Here is a 19354-nt window from a genome sequence, read left to right as displayed (position 1 = left end):
AGTGGAGTTTATCCCAGGAATGCAAGGAGTCTTCAATATACACAAATCAGCCAATGTGATAAACCATATTTACAAATTGAAGGAGAAAAAACATATGATCCTCTCAACAGATGCAGAAAAAGCTTGTGACAAAATTCAACACCCATTTATGATAAAAATCCTCCAGCAAGTAGGCATAAAGGAAACTTAACAGAGTAAAGGCCATATATGACAAACATACAGTAAACATTGTTTCCAATGGTGAAAAGCTGAAACCATTTTCTCTAAGATCAGGAACAAGACAAGGTTGTCCACTCTAACCACTATTATTCAATATAGTTTTGAAAGTTTTAGCCACAGCAATCAGAGAAGAAAAAGAAATAATAGGAATCCAAATCAGAAAAGAAGAAGTAAAGCTGCCACTGTTTGCAGGTGACATGATACTACACATAAAGAATCTTAAAGGTGCTACCAGAAAACTACTAGAGCTAATCAAAAAATTTGATAAAGTAGCAGGATAAAAAATTAATGCACAGAAATCTTTTGCATTCTTATACACTAATGATGAAAAATCTGAAACAGAAATTAAGGAAACACTCCCAATTTAACATTGCAACAAAAAGAATAAAGTACCTAGGAATAAATGTACCTAAGGAGACAAAAGACTTATATGCAGAAAACTATATGACAGTGATGAAAGAAATTAAAGATGATACAAACAGATGGAGAGATATACCATGTTCTTGGATTGGAAGAATTAACATTGTGAAAATGACTCTACTACCCAAAGCAATCTACAGATTCTGTGCAATTCCTATCAAACTATCAATGGTATTTTTCACAGAACTAGAACAAAATATTTCACTATTTGTATGGAAACACAAAAGACCCCAAATAGCCAAAGCAAACTTGAGAAAGAAAAACGGAGCTGGAGGTATCATCAGGCTCCCAGACTTCAGACTATAATATAAGGCTACAGTAAACAAGACAGTATGGTACTGTCACAAAAACAGAAATATAGATCAATGGAACAGGATAGAAAGCCCAGGGATAAACCGACACACATATGGTCACCTTATTTTTTGATAAAGGAGGCAAGAATAAACAATAAAGACAGCCTCTTCAAGAAGTGTTGCTGGGAAAACTGGACAGCTACATGTAAAGGAATGAAATTAGAACACTCCCTAACACCATACACAAAAATAAACTTCAAATGCATCAAATACCTAAATGTAAGGCCAGAAACTATCAAACTCTTAGAGGAAAACATAGGCAGAACACTCTATGACATAAATCGCAGCAAGATCCTTTTTGACCCACCTCCCAGAGAAATGGAAATAAAAACAAAAGTAAACAAATGGGATCTAATGAAACTTAAAAGCTCTTTCACAGCAAAGTAAAACATAAATATGATGAAAAGACAACCCTCAGAATGGGACAAAATATTTGCAAATGAAGCAACTGACAAAGGATTAATCTCCAAAATGTACAAGCAGCTCATGCAGCTCCATATCAAAAAAACAAACAACCCAATCCAAAAATGGGCAGAAGACCTAAATAGACATTTCTCCAAAGAAGATATACAGATTGCCAACAAACACTTGAAAGAATCCTCAACATCACTAATCATTAGAAAAATGAAAATCAAAACTAAAATGAGGTATCACCTCACACCAGTCAGAATGGCCATCATCAAAAAATCTACAAACAATACATACTGGAGAGGGTGTGGAGAAAAGGGAACCCTCTTGCACTGCTGGTGGGAATGTAAATTGACATAGTCACTATGGAGAACAGTATGGAGTTTCCTTAAAAACTAAAAATAGAACTACCATACGACCCAGCAATCCCACTACTGGGCATATACTCTGAGAGAACCATAATTCAAAAAGAGTCATGTACCACAATGTTCATTGCAGTTCTATTTACAATAGCCAGGACATGGAAGCAACCTAAGTGTCCATCGACAGAAGAATGGATAAAGAAGATGTGCCACATATATACAATGGAATATTATTCACCCATAAAAGGAAACGAAATTGAGTTATTTGTAGTGAGGTGGATGGACGTAGAGTCTGTCATACAGAGTGAAGTAAGTCAGAAAGAGAAAAACAAATACCGTATGCTAACACATATACATGGAATCTAAAAAAAAAAAGTTCTGAAGAACCTAGGGCTGGGACAGAAATAAAGACACAGATGTAGAGAATGGACATGAGGACATGGGGAATGGGAAGGGTAAGCTGAGATGAAGTGAGAGAGTGGCATGGACTTATAAATACTACCAAATGTAAAATAGATAGGTAGTGAGAAGCAGCTGCATAGCACAGGGAGGTCAGCTCTGTGCTTTGTGACCACCTAGAGGGGTGGAATAGGGAGGGAGGGAGGGAGACACAAGAGGGAGGAGATATGGGGATATATGTATATGTATAGCTGATTCACTTTGTTATAAAGCAGAAATTAACACACCAGTGTAAAGCAATTATTCTCCAATAAAGATGTTTTAAAAAAATAGAATAAAATAAAATTCAGCATTCCTTTTTAAAAAAACTATATATGGGATAATCTACAGAAATCACTTCCAACTTCTTAAATGATGCTTGTATTTTTTTTTTTCATATGCAAGTCTAATGGAAATTTTTAAAATGTCCGTTTCCTTGTTATTCTTCTATGGACATGCCAACAATATTTTAAATTTTTTCAGTATTCCAACTTTAATTTTAAAATCAAAGACACTGGAGTGACTTAGAAGTTCCAATTTAAGCCATAGATGAAAATGTATCTGGTAAGACATGCTTTATATCCTATTTCTTCATTATGAGAATATTTTAACCCAATTCTTTGATTTAAAAATACCTCTAATAAGTCATGATGCAAATAATCTTTCCCCATACCTCTTCTTTCAAGATATCCAATTTATTTCATCACAAAATAATAAATCTCAGGCTCAGAACCCATTTCTTAGCCAAGAATGGTGCCACTGAAATTGTTCATTGCTCCGACTGAAATTTAAAGTTGTTTAGGAAGGGTAAGGGCATGACTTTCCCATATACGTTTTAGTCCTACATCTAACATTTCATAGAAATAAATCAGGTTCCACATATTCCTGTGCTGACATCACAGGCAATAAAGATCTGCATCTTTCAGCCTGGGAAGAAGGAGGGCTTGGGATCTTCCCCAGCTTAGCATCTACTTGCGTGATGTTGGCAGGTTATGTGTGATCTTTGTAAGTAAGCCTTTGTTTCTTCATATTATATTATAGATAATAATATTTGCATCGTAGTTTTAATGGGGTAATTAAATGAGGTGGTATATGTAAAGCATATAATAGATCCTCAATGTTATTATGTACCAGCTCTTACTTAAGGTAACAAATAATTGTCCTTCAAATAGAAACATTCATAATTCATGAGTGTCCCTTTTCTACCAGTTGTCAGCATTGTCATAAATCTTGCAGAGTTATAAAATTAAATCTACATTTTTCATGAATTGAAATGTTAATGCCCTGTTAAAGCTACTGAAATGTCTCATTCTGCCACTAATTGGCTCTGTGACCAGGGACAAGAACTTAACCAATGTGAGTTTTGCCTTTGCGTTTGTAAAATGACAAGATTGCACTGCCTGAGATGAATTTTAGAGTCTCTTCCAGCTCTGCCATTCTTTTCTGTGAATCTTATAACTCAGTTAAGTTGCTGTGTGATATATATGAATTGTCATGAGACAATCACATCTCGATTATAACTGAATTCATATTCCTCTCAAAAAAAAAATGCTGCCATCTAAAACTAGTCTCCCAAACAAATATCAGGATAAAAGGAAAGAGACAGAGGGAGAGATGACAGTTACAATAATTCATATGCTCAGATTTTGTAATTTTGGAAATCTCTAAAAGTATTTATCAAAATTTGAAGATGAATTTTGTGACACAGGTGTAGCAAAAGAAAAGCATGTAGCAGGACATGGTGGACGCTTATCCATTAGATTTACAATCTACTGTTCCACATGCAAAGCTCTAAACCCAAGATGCCTTAGTTACTGGAAATCCTAATGACTGTTGTACTTCTTTTTTTCTGAAACTGCAAAACAGACTTGTCTAATTAACCATTCCTTTGGTATTTATTTTGAAACCAACTGTGCAGTTCTTGGCCCCTTCACATACAAGCGATGCCAACTCCTACACAATTCCATAGAATTCTTGCACAGTTCTTACTTGCTCTGCCCAATTTTTTTTCTTAATCTCCTCTCTATTACCTCATAAATGGTGAACATTTCAGAAATTACGATCCCATTAGAAGGAGATCTCTACACATTGCTCTATAAGACACTGGAGGAAAAATTCAAAAGATGCTGCTGCACAAAAGTGGGAAAAAGTTCCGTAAATTAAATTTCAAATGGACAGAAGAAAGTTAAGTGCTGTGTATGAAGAGCCCAGATTCTCTTTGACAGATGGCACACAGTGCTTGCTGCTCGGGGCTTACTCCACTGCCAATATAGAAACAATAAACCTGCTTACTGATTTTAAAGAGATCTGTAATTAAGTTTGACATTCGAACAGATAAAGGTTTACCAAGGCAGTGCAGCCAGGATTTAAGGGGTCTTAAAATGGGATCCTATTTAATTGATGTAAATGTCATTCCCAGGATGGCAAAACTTCAGGAACTCCAACTTGTATGTGTGTGTAGGTGTTCATGGCTGTGAGTACACGCACGTGTGCACAATGAGTTCTAAAGTTTTAAGTGGTGTGTACCCATCTGAAATTTTCTTGAGCTTAGAAAAGCAAAGGTTGCAACCCCTTACAATCAGTTGCCCTGGGCAAGCAAGAAAAATATGTCAAGACCCAGGTCTCACTGTTAAGGCTGGAGTTGAGAAATGCCCTCCAAATGCCTTCAAGTCAACATTAGCTATGACAGAAGCAAGACTATTATTTAACAGTAGCAGCAAATGTCAAAAACAAACTGTGCCTGGCGTTTTGACAAGACACTTTTGAAAGAGAACCACTTCTTCAGCACGTGTGTAACCATGGGGGAGAACGCGACAATTAATACCCTAAGGTCTGGTAATAGGATTTCCAGGGTGCTTGGTGGTTCCTTTCTGATACACATGAAAGGCGTAGGCAAGTGGCGGACATGGGCAAAAATAACCCAAAGAGATGAAGCCTGGAGAAAAGGGCTGATAGGTTAGAAATCAAGTGCCGTGTGGCTAATTAAAATGTAACTCCTTCTATGGGAAAGTGCACCCTCACAGTGGTGACACTATAAAGTATGAGGACAGAGCCATCATCCCTAGGTAAAAATAAGATGCTGACAAAACCTATCTACTATTTCCCATACCCTTCCTTCCCTCTGGTGTCCTCATGCCATCCTGCAGCATCTCACCTGAGCTTCCCTCCCTGGATGACATCCCAGCCTAACCTGGCCAAACCTCCAGCTGAACAATTACTCAGTATAACAACGACCAGCCAGTGTTCTGTCCTGCTTCCTTAGGAACCTGCTCGCTGTTGACTAACCTGGTGAGGAAAGCTGTGGACGGTGGTCTTCGGCGGAGTAGATTCTGCTCCCTTCCATTTTGATAAAAAAAATTAGGGAAGTTATCCTGATGCAGAGGGGATGCCAACGTGCTGGAACAGTACAGTACCCATACTTTGAAATGAATAGACAGGAGGGAAAGAAGAACTAATATTTCACTGGACGCCTGTTTACATATTACTGCATTTAATGGTAATGGCCCTCCAAGAAAGGTGGGAGTGTATCTCCATTTTGTAGATGAAAAACTGAAGTTTCAAGAGCTTGGGGGACTTGCCCAGGGTCCCAGTCTGTAAATAACTCCTTGGGTGACACAGATCAAGCCTGAGTTTGTTCAATTCCCAAGGCTCTTTCCTGACTCTGCTCAACCTCAGGATTGCGCCTTGATCAGCCACAGGATGTTCTTTTTCAGTAAAAGTCTGATGACGATGGGAATGCTCTGGGCTGTGCTAGACGGGGTAGCCTCAACACGCAGGGCTCCCACAAGTAACCCCGCGGGCAGCTGGGGGCCCTGTCTAAGCAGAGCACGTCCTGCTGGTAGGCTCTTTCGGAACCACTTAAACCCCCAGAGTGAAGTGAAGCCATGTTTTAAGTCTGTCCTCCCACCACTTCCTCAACCTGCAATCTTCACCACCTCCAGACCGGACTTTGGAGTCTTCAGAGAACATCCGCCTGTCTGTCCATGTGGTGTTCCTGTCCATCCTATGCCCAAGAGAACTGTCCTCCCCTCCTCGAGCTGGCCTGACCCGTCAGTACCTGTGCCCCTGCCTTCCAGATGCCTTTCCCGGGCCACCGTGTTAACATCCTCTTCCTACTCTAATGGAACTTACCGTCTATACAGCTCGCGTGCATGGATCCCACCAGGCCAGTACTTACGTATTGTGGGCACATCAAAAGCTAGACCGGCCAGCACAATAATTCACACAGACTTCTCTCAGATTTAACTTTTTAATAGGTCAGAAGTCAAAACCTGTTAAACATTTTATCTCCTTTCTATGCTGTCAGATTTCCACATGGGACTGTGTCTGTGGAGGCTGAGGTAGGATGTCTGCTATCAAGAGAGCCTTCAGGTTCAAGTCCAGGCATTCCCTGAGGGCTAAAGTCGTCAGACTCTCTAATTATGCTTATGTTAACTTCCTAGACAAGCCGGATCCCAGAGTGAAGCAACACGTGAAACACACGTCTATGAAGTCAAGGTCGCATTCGTTGTCAGAGATGCCTCAGTGCCAAGTCACTTAGTGATGGTCTTGGAAATCTGCTGGAAATGTACATGCAAAATAGTTTGCAGGGACTTTCAGGGACAGTACCATGTGGTGGTGAGAATCCTTGACTGTTGGAGCAAAGTTAGACCGGAGTTTGAAATGCTGCTCCGCCATTCAGAAAAACGTGGATGTTGGCAGCTGTAAAACGATCCTTATCTGTGTGGTAGGGACATTTGTAGGAAGCACTAAGGAAACACTTGATTCACTCCCTCCCCCTCACCCCCTCCCTTTCAGATGATAGGAAAAGACAAAAGTGGACTCCTTCCTTCTTCCCCACCCTTCTAGGACTTGGATACAAAGTTTGTATTTTATGTATTTTAAAGGCTATAATTTTACCACCAAAAGAATTTTCATTTCCTTATAACTGTTCACTATGAATCACTTGTGAAGAAAAATACTGTAGTGGGAAGAGAGTGCTACAAAATGCTTTCAACCAACTGAGGTGGACATTACCAATGATCACCTATATTTGGTTCTCCTGTCAGGGGAGGGATTGCACATCCCAGCCCCCTTGCAGGTAGTTGGGATCACAGGACCAGAACTAATCCTAACAAAGATTTAAGAATCACTAATTTACTTTTTGTGGGGAAAAAATAAAGTTGAATCTGACTCAACTTTATTATGAATTTTACATATATTCTAGAAGACTTGCTTCAACATATCCTGACCCGCCTTCTCTCTTGGACAGGCATGATATCAACCCACACTAGGTCTGAGGCATAGAAAATTCCGCAAAGATTTGTCTTTACAAACATCTTTAAACTTCATCTTCAGTTTGTCAGTGTTCAGGCTTCCCAAGTCCAGTGTGTGGAGACCAAGCACAGCAGCCTGCCTCCAGCTGATCCTAAGATGATGGGGCAGCAGTCTGTCCTCCTGTAATGTCCTGCTGCAAAATTTCAAGCTTTTGTGAAGGCAGAAGGAACTGTTTCAAAACAGAACTGTCACCGTCATAACTTGGTTGAGCAGACATTCCCAGAAGATCTAGGAGTGCCATGTGATGACTATAAAGGAAATAGAAATGACTTTCATTCAATGGCAGAAATTCCCAGGGAATGCATTTTAGAAACTTTTCTTCTAAAACAATCAGATTCAGCAGTTGGGTTCTTTCTTTCGTCTCCTCAATTGCTCATCACAATGAATTGGTCCACGATCACATTCCGTACAAGTTACTCAAAACATGTTTCTAAGAGAGACAAAATCTCACGAACTGAACAAACCCGTGGAAACACAGTAGTACTGAGTGAATTTATTAGTTTCAGAACAGTAATAAAAAAAAAGATAATTTTAAATGGAAATACGTTTCCTAAGTGCTCATTACTTTTAAAGTCCACCTTTGGGGAAGCCACAGAACTATGAGCAGTTACAAATCCTGCCATGACCAAGCAGAATATAACACAGTTGTGCCAGCACAGAATTCTGATTTAGAATCAAAACCGTCCCTTGCTCATGAAAATCCTTACAGACACCTCAGCCAGAGCACCGGTGAAAGGGAAAAATTGCCCACATATGGCAATCAGTGTTGACACGAGGCTCATCAATAGCCCAGTCTTTCACAGGCACATCATTATCTATCTGATCTGCCAAATCTGATCCTTAACAACATTTTCTTCAGAACAGTTGACATACCCTGGAAAAGTCTGTCTTGTAAATCACAGAGAAGGATGACAGGTTTCACAGATTTCATCAGTGATAAAAAGAAGGGAGGCATAAAGGAACAGATACAAGGATATTTACACTTCCTGGCACAATGATCTCAATGAACTAAATGTATTTCGAAGGCAAAAAAAAAATCTCCATATCCCAATTTTTATTGAGACCAAGCAGGAAACCACTGACTTAACCCATTTATCTCAGCTCCCACTAAATTGAATTTTTGAAATGTGAAGACAAATCATCAGGCAAATGGCGAGATTTTACAGTATAAAAAATTGTGGGGAAGATTGAATCAGGGAGGCAGACTAGTCAACCTGTAGCTTTTCCCTCCTATCCCACATCCATAGAAACAACAAAAGATTTTTAAAAGGTAAAGGAATCTACAAGTATACTGCCAGATAAGGAGAAGTCTCCTCCATGTCTTTACCACTACAAGGAAGCCCTGAAAGCAAGAAAACAATTGAGAGCAGATAGGTGGAAAGAAACCACTGCTCACTCAAGGAAAGGATTTGCTAAAAATGAAACTAGGGACATTCAAAGCTCATAGGTGGCTAATGCTTGGAACCAGAAATACCAAGGGCAACAGACCTCATGCGTTAGAGCAGGCTCCTGCAGAAGCAGCCATCTAGCCAACCCCTCCATACTTCTACTCGCTGCTTTGGACCGGGCAGAGATAGACAGCACAGTATCTGCCCCCAGATGCAAGCGGTGTGAGCACTAAGTTCAGAGAAAAGCCTGGGAGTGTGCCCAAGGCAGACCAAGGAGTGCTCACATCCAGAGACAGGCTGGTGCAGGCGCATCCTGCCCTTCCCTGCCATGGATCTTAAGAAGAGTTTAGAACTTTAGAAGATTAATTAATATCCTCAGGAAATACAAGAATGACCACACACTGCCACACATACACACACACAGAAAGAGGGATCCTGGAAATTAAAATTGTCATCACTGAAATTAAAAGTTCAACGGATGGGATGAATGCTGAATGGGTACAGCTGAAGAGCAACTCGTTTAGCTGGAAGATCCAGTTAAGTAGTTCTTCTAGAATGTAGCACAACAGAGGAAAGCTAAGGGATCTATAGAAAACAGGAACAAAAGGTCAAAGATCTCCCAAATAGAGGAATTTTAGAAGAACGGAGAAGGTGAACAAAGGAATAATAACAGCAAACACAGAAAAAAAAATTGCCCAGGATTAAAGAGATGATGTCTCTGATTGAACAGGACTAGTAGAAGACACACTCCTAAACATCGTGTGAATTTTTAAAGCACCTAGGATGATGAAACAACTCAAAATAATTACATAAAAGGGGGGAAGGGACTCTAATTGGAATTCCAATACAATCAAGGCATCTGGATAAGTGTTTCACTCTAATGGTCATGAGCCCACAGAGGAGACCTTCCTTTCCACCCAGCCTCTGCGACCATTCTAGTACCGTCCATACTGGTACTAACAGCTGGTCACCCAGGCCTCAGATCTCCAGCCACTTCTGTAAACCATGGAAACACAGGTGTTCAGATCATACCCTGGACCTCGAGACCTGGAAGTGAGCCATTAAATCCCTCTCTGACTACAAACCCCAAGCCGATCACCCTTCCCATCAAACAGGGTTTTGGCCTCCTTAGAGTGCTGTCCTTTCACCTCACACCGTTCTCCCATGCAGTCAGGTTAGCACTGCTGATTCAACTTCCTTCCCCAATTTGCCTGGATCCCACGATAAATCTCTTGACCTTGCATTAGGAGCCTCTTTAATTTTCCACAAAGGCTTGTGCCATGTCTACCAGCGAACTCCCCACTAGACTCAATCTGCTCCATCACAAGTGGCCTAGGCCCTGGGCTACAGAGCCCATTTAAACATGGCACCGCCACGTTAACTGACTCCACTGCAAATACCTGGTCTCCAGCCTCACCTGGGTCCTGGATGGTCTCAAAACTCTGAAGATTCTTTATTCACCTCTAGTCAGTTCCTGGGTCCGTTCTTCAAAGATACGGCCCCAATCTCCACTATTCTTTCAAAGTTCTCTAGCTGTCCCCAGCTCCCCTTACTAGTAATAAATGACAGTGCATGATCAGGCTTTTCTCAAATATATTTTGTATGCAATGATATACTTTAAATGTTAAGATAAAATAGGTTAGAGAAAAAAGTTTCAACATAAAACAATCAGATATCATTACCTGTACTTCTAAAGTCAATTATTCCCTCCAACTGTACTTCATTCTACCAGTTACCCTCTGCCTGAAACCCCCTATTTTGGCTTCCACATCACTCTCTTATTTTTCCTCCTACTTCTGACTATACCCCCTTTATCTCCTTCACCAGCTTCTCTGCCAACAGGCCAGTGTGCCTCAGATCTCTTCCTTTTCACTATACCATGCTCCCCAGGTGACCTCATCCACTCCCACAGCTGTATTTATTAGTGTCATATGCTGATGACTCCCTCATTACACCCAATAACCCAGGCTCAAATATCCCACTGCTTACACTCATCTTTACCAGAGGCCTCCTACATCCCTCAGCCTCAACATATCAAATCAAACTTCCATTCACCTACTTCTCTGCATTCCTTTTTCGGTTTACAGAAATACCATCCACTTAGTTTTCCAAGGGAGAAAAATTAAGTCACCTTTCCCATTTCCTCTTCCTCGACCTTTATACCCAAGTCACCAAGTTCAGATGATTTAATCCAAAATGTATCTCAGTGTGTCCCTCACTCTTCATTTCCAAGTCATTACATCTCTCTCACCTGGACCCTCCACCTTACATTACATGTATCTACACCTGTGAGAGTCAACCTGGGCTGCACATTAGAATCACCTGGGGAACTTATGAAACTCCTAATACTCAGAGCACACCTCAGGTCAATTATATTAGAGTCTCTGGGAGTGGGATCTAGGCATCAGCATATTTTTACAAGACTCCACAGGACTCCAATACGCAGCCAGATTTTTAAATTTTCCAGACATGAGCCCACAGACTGAAAGTGCATACTGAATACTAAGCAAGAAAAATAAAAACAAATTTTAAAACCAAACAAGTAAAAGTGAAACTAAACCTCGAAGATGAAGGGAAAATCATGAAAAAGCTCCTGGAGAGAAAAAAACAGATTATCTACAAAGGAAAGAAAATTCCACTAATAGCAGACTTGTTGTCTGCAACATTAGATGACAGAAGACAACAAGTTAAAAAAATCTTCAAAGTGGTGGGATTAGGGGGAAACTGTGAACCTAGAATTCTATGGCCTGCTAAATTTTTCTTCAAGAATGAAACAGACTTTTTCAGACACAAAAAGCGAAGAGTCTACCATTCACAGACCATCACTGGAAGAATTACCTTACAAAGAATACATGTCATTATGCAGGTAAGTGAGCCGAAAGATTAGAGAAGTATTTAATGATATTGACCAAGTCTGGATTCCACCTAGAAAACAGATGTGTGAAGTAGAGGCACCACTGAGAGGTTCCAAAGACCTTAATGAAGGTAAAACAGTTCAGGGCAAACAAATGAAGATTATAACAAAAGTATTACCAGGGTTCTTGCTAGCTAATTTTAATTATTTGCCTGTGCTTTCATAGAATTTAAGTTTCAGTTTTCAACTATTCAAGTTTTAAAACTTTAAATAATAAAAGCCAGGAAGCACTGCCAATATAGCAGTATTAAAAGATGTTTACCACTTTCACTGCAAAAAAAAAGATGTAATATATTTATACACTTATCAAAATATCAAAGCAATTTTATTTTTGTCAGAAATATCTTTTCTTGTTTTCTAGGTGATATACAAATAATTTAAGAACTCAAAGTGAAAATCATTCAATTCCTGTAACACTAAACTTAGTTTCCTTCATTATTTCTGAATTAATTCAACCACCCATGTTAAGTTTAGTAAATTAATTCTCAGTAATATAATTCTAAGATTAACCACAAGGATGGAAAAAAGACTCTTAACCAAGATGATAATTATATATTTAATACATCTTGCTTTAAACAGCAAATTTCAAAGTAAACACATCATAGACCTTATAACTTATTAAAGAATTATAGTGCTTACAAAGTTGATTCTAAAAATATACCTTATTTGTTCTAAATGAATAACATTATCTGGAAGATAGAATAATAAATTACAGTAGTATGTTTACCACCACTATAGTTAAGATTGTGTACATATATTCAATAGGAAATCCTCTTAGGATTTTCACACTTTCAGCCTTATAAGAGCAGATTAAAGTTTGGCATACAAGATCTCAGTCTGACAGAAATGGTTTTAAAATCAAAACTGGAAAAATATCTAGTTGACATATTAAGAGAGCATGAGCACATGCACACACACACACACACACTCTCTCTCTCTCCCTCACTCAGTCCTACACACACACACATACACACCCCTCCAGAGTAAGCAGATTTCACCCTTGTGTATCAGACGATTGCCATCAATTTCAAAAATAAAAACTGGGGGAAAAGGTTAACTAAGACTATGTTTAAATCATACTCAAAAGGCTCCAGTTGTTGGAAAAATATGCACAAAACTGTTACCAGGATCCTTACCATGCACAATATGCCATCCCAATACATTCTAAAACAACACATTCTTGAACTGTTCATTAATGGGCAGCGCATGGATACATAAGAAATTATGTGCCCATCCACTCCTCGGATGCAATCCACTGACAATCAATCATATGAAGCAGCCCAGCTCAAATGGTTCTCTTTACAGAACCCAACAGATTACAGAACCCAAGACAACTAGAAACTTCATTTTGACCTGTTCAGGAATTCTTATGTGTTCCATGCGCAAAAGCAGTGTAATACTGTACTGCAAATGACAGTTAATATCACTTAACACTTTGTGGCACTCCAGAAGGTCATTTTGTATTTGTAAAACATATTTACTCTAGTTAAATTTTTCAATGGTCCTTACTTTTAATTATATGTATTCTTCCAGATTTAGACTCAAAACAATTTGATGCTGATAAACTCTCCTGCTGATCACTTTCACCTCCAGCAAAATCTGTTGAAACAAAAATTACTCTTTGGACTCTCTCCAGTAATGCAGGTATGAAAATGTTCCCTGGAAGTTCTTTTTCATCATATATTAAAACACCCAAAGCTCTCTGAGACAACATTAAAATAGAAACTAACCACTCATTAGGGCACCCATAACTCGTACTGCTATATATTAGAAAAATAAAAAGGCACAACAGTAAGCAAAAGAGAATATACCACTTTCCATTTGCTTTTTTTTTTTTTTGGCTTTCCTCATATTTTATTTCAGTAAGTCTATAAATTGTTCAAAGCATTCTTATACTCTGCATGACGATAACTGAATATTTTGGCACATCAACATTGTGATACAATATATGGTATGTCTAAAAAATTAAAAATTTCATCTATTAATCAACATGTTTTTTAATGTAGTGCATATATATTTTACAGTTATTTAAGTCAAATACATAAAGGTTTGTACTTGATTTACAGATGAAGCAATCACAGATTGCAGTAACATATGTATGTGTGTATATGTGTGTATATGTATACACACACCAATTAAGGGAAAAACTGCATCCTGGCAATTTTATAGTCCGAAGTATTGTTGGTATAGCTATCATTTACATGCCCTTTTCGTCTTGTTTTTCTGTACAAAAGATATGTTTTTGCCTTCTTCATTCTTGATGAGATTTTTCTGCGATAACTTTACATTCATACTGTAAAAATTAAAAGGTTAAAAGGTTAACAGATTAATATTTACTTTGAATAGCAATTTCCATATAAACTAAAAAGGTCTAAACTTAATAGTTTATTAACATATGCCCACTTTATTCCTCAAAGAATCTGAGAGTTATACAACTATTAGGATTAAATGACAATTATGAAAGGAAAAAAGAAATTCGCATTCTAGAACTGAAAGGGGCATAGCCAAAAGCAGGGAAAAAATGATATTTCTACATTACAAGTAAATGATAACAGTATATGATTTAGATCAATCCTAGAACATGAAAGGAAGCAAAATAAATTTCTTTGTGTGCTCACTAAGGCATATTAGCAAAGGAAAGGTCATGAACTTAAGGACAGGACTAATATTGTGAATTCAGATAATATTTTTTCAAATAACTTTAAAATTGAAAGGAAAAAATCTACTATATTAGCAAAAGCTTCTGGTCAAAACGATATTTTGAAAGGACAGCTATTAAAATGTCTACCCATAATTCAAAATAAAGTAAACCAATGGATTTAGGATAACTGGGTGGCTAGACTACCAAAAAGACAGCAATGTAAACCACTCAATTCTCTCAGCTGGCTAAAATGGTAAAAGTGACAGCACCTATTCATGAAACCGCTGTGGCATCTGAATGCCAGTCCCTGACCTTTGCCCTCTCTGACTGGGCTTATCAACAATGTCCTTTTCCTTCTTAACTAAAATGATCAAACATCTTGATTTGCTGGAGATAGTCCTAATTTATATTTATTGTAGCAACATAGTTATAAGCAGCGCTTCTTCTCACTTTTAAAACTGTCCCTTTTTCATGGAGTAGAAACGTATAGATTAATAAAATAAATAAATTAATTAATAAAAATTGGAGGATAGATCGTATCACCCTATCCATAACACATTTTAGCTTTTCTATCCAGTGGTTCTTTCCATTTTTAATACACTTGTGATTAAATTCTTCCAAATGACTTATTCTATTGCTGTATGGAGAAAACTTGTCTTACATCTCAATAACAGAAAGGTAAGTAAATGAGCATGAGCTTACCATTGCCAGTTGTCGACCAATGTTTCCCATTGTTATGCCTCCAGCAAAAAATATACATGGTAACCAAGAGCGAACATAGAGAAAATCTGGAGATGTATATCTAGAATAATAGAAAGATTTTTAACAACTCACAAAGGAAGTACAATGACACTTATTAAGATAATTACAATGGAAATAAGTTACAAAATAAGTTACTCTGTAGATTAAACTGGCTAATGCAATTTTAAAATCTCAATTCTGAGACTTTAGGAAACAAGCACCAAAAAGAATACTTACTGATAAACACCATTATAGACTAGCAGTTGAGTGACCAAAGTTGCCAAGAAAGCAATTCCTATTCCAAGGCCAAAACCACTTCTAGATCTATCAAAAGTCCACCACAGTCCAATGGATAGTGCAGCCAGTGTGAGAGACAACTGTATGTTGTTATCAAAATCCACTTTCTGAGATCAGTGTTAAAGAGTCATCTTTAAATTTGTAACCAAATAAAATCACCTGTTCATTTTTCTAAAATAAAAGATGTTAATGTTGAGAAGGGAATAGACTACATAGTCTAGAGTGCATTCAGGTTTTTAATACAGTGTACAAGACTAGGGAGGCTTAAAACTATCTCCGATATGTACTAAAGACGCACAGAGGGCATGATACTTCACTAATAGATCTCACTGACGTGTTAATCTCTCCAAAAAAATGGCACAGTATATACACTGCCGATTATCAGATCAGATCCATTATTTAAGAAATGCTTTCCTTGCAAAAAAATGTAACTAGAAGCCTCGAAACACAAGTATTGCTAAAGGAACACACTTTTGCCAAAAAGGAAACCGATATTACTTCTCAAACAGGCTTAGAATTACTTGAGAATCATACAGGAACTTGCAAATAGAAGAGTTGACAGCTATTTAACAGGGTACCACATTCTCTATGTGATTTACTGACAGACACATTTTATAATAATGCAGTCCAGAAACAAGAGTACCAAGGACACACTATCCCTTTCTATTATGTCAACTGTTCTAGTTTTAATTTGTTGAGGATAAAGCCCTGAAGTGAACATTATCTTGCAACCTGCCAAGCTATTTTGGTGCCTGAGACTTTCTGGTATAGGACAGTTTGCTCAAATGATGTTTTATTTCCATCACCTACTTAAGCACCTATTCACAAATGTACAGCCCTTTTCTACTTCAAAATCTCTGGGTAAAACGAAGCTTTATAAATTCAATTTTCTCATTTCTTTGCTAGAGGATTACACTAAAGGAATTAATTTCAAGTGTCATTAAAAGAGCATTATCTATGTCCCAAAGGTCACATCTTGGCTCTATATCCAGCTCCCCAGAGGATACTATACATCTTGCCAAACTGGCCATGCTGCAACTACAGAGAAGAGAGGGGAAGCTCCAAAAATACATATAAAACCATCTTCCACTTCCTTTAACACCCTGCTGTTTACCACCATTCCCCCCTCCTACCCAACCAGCGGGTATCCTGAACGCCCAGACTGCCATTCTTGGTCAGTCCTTGTTTAGGCTTGATTTATCAAGAGACCTATAGTCTATGGCATGCTTTCTGAAAAAGCTTTTATTCTTTAGTGAGTATTATACCTCAAATTCCAAAGAAGCACTTGTGCACTCTGATTTCTCTATGCAATAAACATTCTTGTAAAGACTGGAATTTGACATTAACTGGGTTCTATCTTTGCTGACTAAATTAACTTTGCTAAGAGTCAAAGCAAAATAAGGAGGCTTCTAGGGTACAGGTAAAACATCAATCTTAAAAATAGTACAATGTGATTTTCTAAAGTCTAAGTAACCTAATATTAAGTCTGTGTTATATATTTTGTAAACATTTTGGATTCTGCTTAAAGGATGAACAGAATAGCTAAGATGACTATATTTAAGGATTTCATTGAGAGGAAGAAAAGAATGACCAAAGTAAAGAATTTAAATTAGATATGTAAGTCTTTTTAATTCCAGAAAAGGTTATCTAAATTACTCAACTTAAAAATACCTGAACTGTCTAGGACAGAAAGGTCTAATCCACCAGACAGAGACGAATTTACACACTTGTGGGGCTCCTTGGTAGGAGAAGGAATGTTCCTAGACTCGAGTCAGGATCTCCAGGGTCTGGCCTCAGCTCTGGAGCAGCCTTGCAGTATGTATGATTTAGCAAAGTACGAAACCTCTCTAGCTTTCATTTCTCTTATTATCTTTATAAAGAAAATGTGGAACTAGGGGATTTCTAAGTTTTCTTCTAGATATAATATTGTACGAGTCTACCTTTTTAAAGTCCTCCTAACCACTAGATTTGTTTGTTATAAAATCCTAATTCTCAAAGATTTCACCAAACTAAACATGTTGGGAAACTCTTTAAGACAAAAGGGTAAAAAACAAAATAATAAGAGCCACTGAGGGACTTCCAAATTCGCAGATCTCCAAGAGCCAGCGTGACTAGGAACAGAAAGGTAGACGTGCTTTCAGAATCTAGGACCCTGCTTCTTTCCTTGGTTCCAGCTTCTCCAAAACACCTCAGTACATGCTGTTAGAGACGCTGGAATCTCCTTGCCCCGTGACCCACACTCTCTCCATCTAACTGCCAGCCCTGAGCCCAGCACAGAGTTACAGGAGGAAACCTTGGTCAGCCTGAGTCACACATCGTCTCTTCCCCAAAGAGAAGGCTCCTGCCACCTCCATCCTCTAAGCCATCTCTTCCAGAAAAGGGAAGACTGAACTAGCATTTCCCAGACCCTCTTCTACAAAGGGAAGTTGGGAGGTCAGCGGGGCAGGGAGGAAGTAGGGAGGATGACAGGATAAAATCCTTATGAGGGCAAAAACTTTTGTTCTGGGGGTGGACATTTTTTTCTGGGGGGTAGAAGCAGAGGAGAGGTGGGTCATAGAGGCTACCTTATCCTTCTAGCCAGGACACTATGAAAATACTCATTAATCACTAAATTAAAATATCAAAATCCTCAAAATGATCAAACTTTAAAAATATGTAACTTAGGAAAAAAAGTTCTTTTGGGCCACAGTCTAAGTTGGCTATTTCTGCCTCTGCCACTTTTAAGAACATTTATGTGGTTTGTTGGTGTTGATTAAAACCAATAAATAACAGTCTTTAAAATATATATATACATATATATATATATATATATTCTTCAAATTAAAAACAAAACAGAACAAAAAACCAACCAGCACCTGAAGCCACCAGATGTCCTTACTGACAAATCTTAAGTGAAGAGAGAAAAGAAATTCCTTTGAAAATGTATCTGTTTCAATGCTAGTTACCAAAACTAGATGGAGGTAATCAAGTAACCTAATTTAAGAAAACCATGTAAATTTTTTAAATGTGCAAAGTTCTGAGTGATATCGAAAAATAGGGATTGAAATGAAAGGCTATACCCCACACTGTAATTGCACAGGTGCTCCCATGATGCTTCAACAATGCGGCGTGCATTCTTTTTATGACTAAGTGGGCATATCACAATTTGACGACAGTGAAGTTGCGAGGGACTGTTTAACCTTTGGTTTGTCAAAAGCTGCTTTGTTATTACGCATTTCATTACAGCAGGAAGGATACAGCGCTGGCATGATTTATACCAACAAAGACGGCTACACACCGCATTACACTGGACCACTCTCTTTTAAATTTATGTGGTTCTCCTAGATGCCTGTCAATGCAGGGGTATAATAACCCAATCACGGCTGTGGGGAAAAAAAGGGAAAAAATTAAGTCATCTCCAATGGTATACAGGCAAAACTTAAGCTAAGAGTCACAACAACCATCATAAGCATTTGAAAGATTCTCTAGAAAAGCTTTTCAACTTACTTAACATTAATCGTTGATATTTTAAACTTACCTTCCAAAAGAAAAAAACAGTGAGGATAACACCATCGAAGACAGCATTGTACATGAGTACAACAGTACTCTCAATTATAATAGGCAAAACACTACTTCAGCGTATGATTCAGAATTTAGCAGATTGGACTAGATGATTCATGCTACATTTCTACTACTAATATCTCCGAGACTTGGAAAGCATCAAAGCAGTTGGCAGTTAAGCAATGTTCTCTCTAAGCTACATAACCACGAAGCATGCTATGAAATGTCACAAATCTAAAGAGAATCTCGAAGTGTAAACACGTACAAGCTCATCATATACGTTGTATTAGATGGCTATAGCTGTCCTGCCACACATA

The 19354-nt window shown here is 38.2% G+C and overlaps 1 protein-coding gene across 5 annotated transcripts in view; it reads right to left on the bottom strand.

Moving 5' to 3' along the window:
* Positions 1-7059: 7059 nt before the first annotated feature.
* The window catches only part of INSIG2 (insulin induced gene 2), a 33253-nt gene continuing 20958 nt past the window's right edge, over positions 7060-19354 (bottom strand). For all 5 annotated transcript variants that reach the window (XM_030840315.3, XM_060302534.1, XM_060302533.2 and 2 more), the window contains 4 exons: positions 18735-18859; positions 15438-15604; positions 15162-15261; positions 7060-14111 (listed from right to left, as the gene is read on the bottom strand). In XM_030840315.3, coding sequence (XP_030696175.1) covers positions 14070-14111; positions 15162-15261; positions 15438-15604; positions 18735-18859 — 434 coding nt within the window. In that variant the 3' untranslated portion in view covers positions 7060-14069. The remainder of the gene's footprint in view (positions 14112-15161; positions 15262-15437; positions 15605-18734; positions 18860-19354) is intronic.

Source organism: Globicephala melas, chromosome 7 (genome assembly GCF_963455315.2).
Source record: "Globicephala melas chromosome 7, mGloMel1.2, whole genome shotgun sequence".
In the NCBI taxonomy this organism is placed as follows: Eukaryota; Metazoa; Chordata; class Mammalia; order Artiodactyla; family Delphinidae; genus Globicephala; species Globicephala melas.
The sequence above is the reverse complement of the archived record's forward strand: the minus strand, read 5'-3'. Positions and strand labels throughout refer to the sequence as shown.